Raw genomic sequence first — 9,836 nt, forward strand, 5'->3', positions numbered from 1 at the left:
TATGAGAACTCTCTCAGCTAATTTGGTTCTCACTTTCTCATCGGCTCCTCTAGTAGCCGAACTTGTCTTGTAAAAAAAACTCCCGCAAGCTAATACAACAGACCTGCTTACTGCTAATGTATGTGGTGTTGAAGATCCAGCTGGACCTTATATGAGACATGGTTACCAAGAGGGAGAGTTCTAGCCAAGACCATGAAAAATTCAACCTCTCTCTCATTGGGGGATTCTCTCCAATACAAAAGAGACATTTAAAAATGTCAGCAAACTCCTGCCAAACTATGAAAAAGAATGAGAAAAGCAAAAACATTAAAAATGTATCAGCTGTCACCATTTGAGCAGGAATAAGAGTGTTTGCGGTGCCGAAATGACCACACAATTGAGGGAGAATTTTTTGCATACAGATCATGAACAGAGAAGAGAAAAACATTTCAAGCATCGCCTTTCTTGCCAAAAACATCAGTCCATTCCAAGGACACAAAAAGAGCTCTGAGTGTATAATTTCATGGCAAGAAATGCCAAAAAGATGAGATGAGAAACAGGAGATTCCATCTATTCTAAAGTCTGGTGGATTCCCGTCTGAGACCAAAAAAAAAAAAAAAGAAAATCAGCGGAAGGAAAACTGGTACAGAAATGACAAAATTTGTGGACACCGCCAAGGGGGGAAAAAAGATTCCACATCCATTTTTGATGGATTGAAGAGAATGCATGAACAGTTTGAGCTGTGCACTTCAAAGGAGACACACATGAGATTTAAAGGTGCTTTCCCAGGGAAAGACTTTTCCAAGACAGCCAAATTAAGGACCAAGAGAATCTGTTCTTGCTGGAGAAACTGGCAACTGCTCGCTATGCCTCTTTACCGCATTGTAAAATATCAAGCAGATAATGACTCTAAGACTCCACTTCAGCAACCAGAAGAGGTAACTAATCCAACTTTCCACCGTCTACTTGCTATTGTTTGCAATCCCTCTCCTCCAGATTACCGTCTTGGACGGTGAACCATACACACGGGCAAGCTCTCTGGCTGGAAAGACGGACATGACATGCAATTGATGATGTCCAATATGACCAATGGACAGTGATTGGTAGATCGATACAACAGATACAAGTCAAGAACTGTGATTCATTTTTTAGATTAATTCAGTGAAAGACTTGAACAAGGCATGGTTTCCACAAAGCAACAGGCTTTACAGAGACTCTATCATTTTGCTGGCTAGCCAAATAACATTCTGCAAGGTGTAAGGTTTCCTGTTAATTATGTGATCTGGTGTGGATAATGTAGCTAGCTAGCTACTTTTAACAAAATAAATTGGGGATTTTTTGACTGCCTGTAACTGAGTAACTAGCAAGACAACTATTGAAACTTGCCAAAGAAAGAGGCAGGGACAGCAGCATGGCATGGCTTTTTACCCTAAACACCTCTTAAACTAAAACCCCAGACGAAACGATGATTTGTTCTACATATGCACCTGTATCTCTACAATCCACTGTGGTTAGATCACTCCTATCCGCTGGGGCCAAACTCTTGCGCCATCCCTGATCACATTATTGGCATGCCTTTCGCAGGCAAAACAACAACTTCAGAGTCACATGATTACCTCGGGGCCACACCCAAACAGGCACATATAGGTAGAGAGAGAGGAGCAATACCCAGTAACTCCTATCCATTTCTCCATAGTACTTCAGCAGACCAGGATATCATTCATCTCTACAGCTTTCCACATCTTGGCAGGCCAAGGAAATGAACAGTGCACAAAGCCAACATTCACTTCGGAAGAGCACTTCCAAGACAGATGAGTGTGACAAAACGGGACCCAGGGTATCCGGGCAGTTTTGCTTCTTTCAGGTGTACGACAAGATGCAGGTCAGCCTCAGGTGCAGAGCGGCACTGTTTTTCCATGCTGATCCCCACAACCTTCCCATCACTCCTTTCCTCGCCACACCAGGCATTCCAGCCCTCACGATTACCCACAATCCACCTGTGCTGGGCCTGGCTGTGGTGACAGGACATAAATCCCTCAGCCGGTGGGATCTGGCCAGCACCAGAACAGCATGCATAAACCCGACCTTTCCTGTACGGCAGCATGAATAGAGTGCAGAGGTTTTAAGTACCAGGACATACCACATACCCACACACAGTGTATTCACTACCCAGTGGCCTAGCAATCCATCCTCAACGCCATAAACTATGACCTTATGAAATAAGCATTTCATTCCTACAGTACATTTCTGTCCAATAGGTCTATTCTTATTTTCTTTGACCATGGGCATTAAATGGATTGAAATAAATGTCAGTGAATTACACACCACAGCTGGCTACAAACACTTGCCAAAGCCAACACAAGAGATGCTAAAACGACAAAGGAATTTCATGGAGACTGAAAATGTCTTCCACAAGTGCATCCTCTAAGTTTCACAGTGACTATTTTGAGGGCTGCATTTTCTGTTGTGTTTGAGAATATTTTGAAAATAATGATATTAATTTCAAGTGGGTCAACTTATCAAAGATCATATAAATTACAAGTGAAATGAATCATCAGAGGCCTATTTCTCTGCTGTGCAGAAAAAGGTAAAAAATTACCACCTGACGAGAATTTCAAAATAAGATATTTACTGTGTTGCATACACAACTGCCCTACTTCTGTTGCATACTGGGGCATGAGGGTGGAGCAGTCGGTCTGAAAGGCTGACAGAAACAGACAGACAGATGGAGACTTCACTCCTGTACACTCCCTATTCTCCGGTCTTCCTCAATCTGCCATCTTCCTCTCCTCAATTATAACATCACTGGTACCGACTGCCTAATGCAACCAGTGCTTCAGCTCTGGAAACAAAAAAAAAAAACACAAATCACAGAACTTGAGAGGGACTGAGAGATATGCTGACAAATTTCTTCTTCGTAGGAAAAGACATCATGATTTCACTGCAAGGAGATGATGTAGTGCACCCAGCAGCTGGACAGCATGAAGGAATTAGAAAGAATTGTAATTACAGGAAAAATCATTAGCTAATTATAAATTGTGGTTTGGGAAGAGGTGGAAGTACAGATTTTTTTACTATGAAAATACAGATCGATTACTGACATCAGGAAAAAAATGTTTTGTTCGAACCAATACGTATGGCAGAAAGTGAAAGCCTGACTAATTCTAAAGGGTATCTGACACATATTTACTTTTCTTCCCAAAACGATGAGCCAATGCAGATCTCTCAGCTGTGAGTCACTGTTTACACAGAGAGCTGCAGACTCAAACAGAACTTGGGAAAACGGCTGTGGGAGTCAATTATTTTAATATTTTCCCAGAGTATCAAAAAATATTTGAACCTACGACTATTCTAAAAGCACTCCCCTCCCAATCATAAACCCATAGGAGTTCATTTACTTCCACCTCTGAGAGCTCATTATGATCGCTACAGGTCAATGGGAAAGGCAGTAGTTTCATTCTAAGCAAATTTTCAATTAGAACCATTATAATGTGCCAAATACTGACAAAACAAAGAACAGTTCTGTATATTTGTTCACTTCAATGGTGCCTAAATAATTACAAAATTATTTGGATATAATAACAATGAGCATATATTATTAACAAACAGGCTAAATTACAATGGCAGAGGAACAAGATCAAGTGATTAATGACTGAACGTGCTTTTATGTTAGCTGGACATACAACAATGGCACACCGTTGACAGCTTGTCTTTCCTGCTGTGACATCATGCAACCCAAAAGCCTCCATTTCCTGCAGCTGCAATGGCGACACCATCTCACAGGAAGGAGCCCGTCCGCCCGAGCTCGATGGCAGGGACGTCCTGGCCCCCCGAGCGCCCCACCTGCTGCTCCACTCCGGGGGCACGCCGTTTCCACCCGCGCCCCTCTGGCCTCGCGGGGGCCACACGACCGCCCCTCTCTCGAACATTACCAACATGGTGGTGGTGCACAAAACTGTCCCCCCGCTCATGCAGCTCTGCTGCAGGAACACGAGCAACGTGGGCGAACGTGGCGCACCGGCGAGAATCGCGGCGTCCCCCGCCAACTTCCAAAGTGGAAAAACAAACTGTGAGGCTGCGCTGGCTGCTGCCGGTCCTGCCGCGGCCGTTCCCCACTCCTGCTAAAGCCATCAGGCGCCGTTCGCACCTACTTCACGTGCTGCGATTAGACCTGGGGCTCGTACGCCGGCGAACAGGGCCCGTTCCGCTTTTCCTCCTCACTCACACACACACACACACACACACACACACACACACACACACACACACACACACACAAAAAGACTCCAAGTTTGGTCGAGTCTCTGCCTGTGCGTGTGCTACCGGGGGTTTAGATACATTTCATGCTCTTTCGCCACGCACACGCTGTCGGACATGCAGAACACAGGCCCCTGCCTGTTGTCACGAGCTGCTGAATTCAACTTTCTCCCTCTGCCATTGTCACTTCAAGCTGGCAAGTGTGGCGGCACTGCCCAGACGCCAGCTGGCTGCCATTTGGAAACAGTTTTGGCTTTCAGACACTGACTTACATCTATGCGGGTGTGTAACGTATTGCTTTGTCATGCAGAACATTTAAGCGAAGGGGCTTTTGGCGCGACCTGTTCAAGGGGGGGCAAGGAACACCAACCACGGCTCCCCTTGTCAGTCATTACAGCACTGTCGAATAATGGCAGCTTCACCTCTGAGAGGGCGAACATTGTGCGAACGGGGCAAAGAGTAGAGTGATATTAGCTTTACTAGGAGGAGCTAATTACTTCAAGCTAATTAATCAATAATTCAGCTGTTTGATTCGGAGAGGGGACTTAATCAGATGAGCACAACAGGTGTCTCAGATGTAAGCCGCTGCCAGGGTTAATAAAAAAGGCTCAAGCCTAGATTCCATCCCTTCAACCATGGAAAGAATACAACCCTGCATACTTCACCCGCCCGCTAAGTCACAGCGAGACGCAGGAGTGGCAAACTACTCCTGTCACCACGAGGGCCGCAGGGCATGTGGCTTTACCTTTCAAATAGATTGAGATGACTAAATTGAACAAGAACCTTGCATAACTGGAAAAGAAGAAACACGCCAAGTACGTGGACCTGATGGGGAAAGGCTTTTATAATCAACAGTCCATGGCATCCAATTTGCCCACCCCAGAAACCAATCTAAACCGTGGCGCAGCGGCTCGCCTCACAAGGACATTGCTACTGACTTTCTTAACGCCGAAGCCCGGGTAGGCCGGCAAGGGGGCGCGGCGAAGTTCGAGGTGACGAAAAAACCGAAAAGGAGCCCGGACTTTTGACAAATAAGCACGGCAATGCGGTGGCGTGTGAAACGCTCTGACGTGCCGGTAATTGCTTCCATGAAAGTCTTACAAAACAGAATTCAGTAGCTGCCTGAGAGTAAATACAGAAAGGAATGTGAGACATTGCTGGAGCCTTTCCCAACAAAACATCACAAGTCGTGGAGCACAGAATGGCTGCGGTGCTACGGGACAATGTGAAGGCCCTCTCCTCTCGCTTCCTTTTCAAAACAGCGCACTCTTTCAGCAAAATGTAGCCTAATCCCCTATTAGCCAAGAGATATTATGTACCACTGCTGTTGCTTACTAACTGTCCAAACACTCATTGATTAATCTTTTGCTTTTTTTCCAAAAGAACATTAAGGGCAGGGCGGTTAAAGTCGTTAAGCTTGACTGGGCGAGTATTCGTCACAGTTTACACCTGCATTTCACAGGGGATATTGTAGCCAGTTGTTTCTCAAGACCAGACCAGAAACTAACCAGAAACCAACAGTGCTGATGTGTTCCATTTGAACACGTCCTCCCTTAATGACAATCTCACAGACTCTTTCCTGGGTATTTATTGGGAGATTTTTCCACCTCTTTCATGATTATTTAGAAACCTATCACTGAATGAAAAAACATTTGACTGCTGACAGCATGGACTTTAAAGACAAAAGAGTCGCTCTGTCAGCACACTTGTCCCAAAAAATTTAAATCAAGTTTAAAAGCACTGCCTCAGATTTCATCCAATTTTCAAATATTTTCCTAATACTTCTGTATGAGCTCAAGAAAGGGGGGGGGAGAGAGGGCTGGAACTTTAGCTTTGGATTTTGCAGGGCCCCGCAGATGTCAGCTCATGAGTGGGTGCTAGTGATTGACTGATACAGATTAGGCCGCATTTAAAAGATGCAATCAATTCAGGTTTGGATGCATGCATGCACGCTTGGTAAAACACATGCTAGTTCAAAAACTGCATCTGACTTACACCTTCAAAAAAATGTCTGTATGCTGGTGACCTTCAAATAAATGTGTCATCTGTAGTGTGTTAGACTGATGCATTCATGAAAAAAAATGAATGGCCAAGTGACTGGCTGGTCATTGAACAGACACTATAGTTTTTGGCGAGGGCCTCCTTCGAACTGGATATACAGTTACATCTGCATTATTTTTTCAGCAGTCAGGTTACTCACCGATCTACTGATCCACTCTAGCTCATCACTTTTCTCTAATTGCTTTACTGAGGATCTGAACTGAAACTGAAAAGCGATTTTTGCTTACATATAAGCCACACTGATAATGCAATTGTAAAAATGCCCTCTAACAAATACATTCTGCTACTGATTGATTACATTCCCCATTTGGATTTTAAATCTGTTGAACACTGTAATCTAATGTGCTCTTGAATTGAGATTGCTTATTCTCAGTTTAGGATACTGCAACTATTCATCTTGAATTAATCCACACTAGGAAATTTAGGCCTGAAAATGAGGAATTGAGCCCTTTATCAGACAACAGGGTGTTGTCGTTAACTTTAAGATCAACACTAGCCTAGCCCAGCATCCATCATAATTTGCAGACCACTGTGCTGCAAGTGCCTCTGAAATGTCCAGTCAGTCAGGTGACTACTCACAGGTGCTACAGAGAGTGAAAATATTTACTGTGAAATCCAGACAAAATTGAGATATGCAGCAAGCTAGTACAACCTGTTACTTTTAGAATTGTTAATACCCCAACAGTGGATATTTTTCTTACCCAGGTAAGTAGCTACCATTACTGTTAGTTTTGCACTGCATGTACTTAGTTATACTAAATTAACCACACTTACACTCAGATTCTTCTTGATAACATATGTGAAGCCAAACTAGAATATATCATGTATTTCAAGAAGTACTGAACTTAGGGTAGATAAGTTGGTCATCTAATGTGGGCCTGCTGGTTCCGGTGTTGATGGGTTTGGGTATCAAATGGGGGTGGGGCTGTGACGACCTCAAAATGCACCATTTTGTCTTGAAATCACCCCAGTTACAAGCCACTGAAGGTGTAGCCCTGCGGTTTGTGGATGCGGCTCCGCCATTGGCACTGTAAACCCCATAAATTCCCGGCATGCTCTGTTCTGGTCCGCAAAGCAGTGACGACATGATTCTCGTCTCGTTTCAACTTTATACCTTTGTGTTACATTTACCTGACATTTCTCATCATAATTAAGTAAATCGGTCGTTTCTTTCTGACCGCCTCTACCTGTAGGTGGTGTATCTGTCCGTAAAACAAATGTCAACGTGATGTCACACTTGGCGGTCGGCTCCCCTCACAAAAAATTGTCTTGCCATACATGGAAAACGACACGGACGTGGAGGACCAGACAAAATAGAAACGCATTGTCACAAACCAATGTCTTTATAACTACATTCTTGTCTACAACCACTATTTTAACTATGTATGGCAATATCTTTGACTGGAATCACGCTAAATTTTACCAGTCCGCTAAATGTTACACCGATGAGCAATTATTCGTCACTGCTAATGATCAAAAGGCCTTATTGATGTCAACTTCTCACACGTTCTTTGTGCCATAATCCTCTCCAAAACCGAGAAAAACGGCAACCCGCTGCTACATACAGTCACAGCACAAGCCCAGCTGGTTAATGTTAGCTAGATGTGCACAGGCCGTCTGCAATCGAAGCTGCTCCCAAGCAGACAGCAAAAATGTGTTTCCCGATAGTTGGCTGGCTAGCTAATTTCTGGATCTTCAGAAGCAGTATTACTTCCCTTCATTAGTTGAAGGGAAAAGTTCAAAAGAGTGAAAATAGCAGACACATCCAAAAAACATACTGCTGATATATGTGGGTCGGTGAATAGTCCGGGGGAAGGTGAGTGACGGAGGGGGGGCATTGCAGCAAGGTAGTGTGTTAAGCGCAGGGAAACATAAAAGAAAAAAGGTCTTACCCCAATCCAGAAACTCCAACACATTTTTCTCTCTCCTGAGCGGCGAGTTGTTGCACTCATCATAAAGGCATATTAGGATATCCAACAACGTTTCCACACTAAAGCACTGGCCATTTGATTGAGCTGGCCCGTCCAAAATCAGTTTTTCTAGTTTCTTCAAACGAACCTCTCCCGACATGGTTCAGTTGTGACCGTGTGCAATTTTTAAAAGAATTTTGAAAAAAAAGGTAAAAAATCAATCGAGCTGGAGGAGAGGCACACTTAATATTTCACCTTTTTAAAACTTCGAATATCACAAGCTACCTAGTTAGCAACTAGCTGACTAAACGAATCTTGATCATTCTCATATAAATATAATACACCTTGGAAATAGAAGAGGAATGTAATATTTCCTCATTTTATTTAACGTTAGCTAATGTATTCCGCTGAGGACTATAAATGAAAAATCCACAATTGCAGACCCTGCCCTGACCGGCTGTTTTGACGTAACCAGCGAGCTAGCTGGCTAGCTAACGCGCTGGCAACAAAATTTCCTTTCGTATTTAAATTAGCCTCTTCCAGATATCCACAGGAAATTCATTCCAGTGACAAAGAACAGTTAAAATGATCCTCTTGAACTGTCGATAATCGATCATCTAGCTACAATGCAGCAACAAAAAAATGCATCAATGGCAAATCTGCAATGCTACAAAGCTCCAATGCCCCTCCTCTGTGTTAGGTCTGCCGATTGAGAGGAAAAAAGCCTTAGCTAGTTTTTTTTAATTCCATTCTCTTTTTTTCCTCTGTCCATCCCTGTGATCTCAGGTTAAAAGAGATGGCTGGTAAAGGCTTTCTTCATCACTGTAAGACGTCGCCTATGCTCCGATGGCCGTGTCGGATTGCGCTGTGCTTCGGCGAAAAATATTTGCCTTCTTGGGCATATCGCTCCGGAACTCTGCGTTTTCCCTGCCGCTCCAGTCCCCTGCCGTCTCAGCTACAGCTCGCTACTGCAGGCAAAATTGGAGACCAACATGGCGACCGTCACAGCAGCTCCTGCCTACTGCGGGGAATGCAGGGATACTGGAGGGATAGCAAATGTTGTGAATGAGAAATGCGGACGTCGGGGTGATGAGGAATGACACAGTAGAGAGTCCGTGGCTAAATGACATTCAGGTAGCAGCAGGCCTAATGACTGCACATCACCATTAGAAAGCTTTTGGGAATAGCTTCTGTTCCGACTTCATTTGGTGAAATGTCAATTAATGAAATGTCCGATCTAACCTTATTCTCTCGAGCACAATTTATTTCAAAATGTAGCTGAATCAAGTTGATAGATTCATTGATATTTTGAGACATAAAGGTTACGCCCATATTTTTTGTGTCAGACAAATTTATGTCCACATCAAAATATTAGCCAAGAAACACTTAGTTGATGTAAGATCTAAGAGTTCATGATTCTGGTCTATTTCTACAGTGAAAATCGAAAAAGGTGTATTTGCAATTGGAAAGCTGGTTTCCACACTTGTGAAAAGTCCAGAATTTCCTGACAAATGTCATCAAATTCTGATAGACATGACTAAAAAACATTGTGTATATCTGTAAAAATGTTATTGATTATCGTTTATTGTAGTACTCTGTCATTTCATCAATGTAAAAAACTGTTGTAAC

General features: G+C 43.5%; 1 protein-coding gene across 1 annotated transcript in view; it reads right to left on the minus strand.

Annotated features, from left to right (window-relative positions):
• The window catches only part of cdc42bpaa (CDC42 binding protein kinase alpha (DMPK-like) a), a 100,503-nt gene extending 91,266 nt beyond the window's left edge, over window positions 1-9,237 (minus strand). Inside the window, exon 1 of the mRNA XM_036549281.1 lies at window positions 8,190-9,237. Within this exon, the coding sequence (XP_036405174.1) occupies window positions 8,190-8,367 (178 nt within the window). The 5' untranslated portion in view covers window positions 8,368-9,237. The remainder of the gene's footprint in view (window positions 1-8,189) is intronic.
• Between the last annotated feature and the right edge of the window lie 599 nt (window positions 9,238-9,836).

This window comes from Megalops cyprinoides, chromosome 17 (assembly GCF_013368585.1).
Source record: "Megalops cyprinoides isolate fMegCyp1 chromosome 17, fMegCyp1.pri, whole genome shotgun sequence".
NCBI lineage: Eukaryota > Metazoa > Chordata > Actinopteri > Elopiformes > Megalopidae > Megalops > Megalops cyprinoides.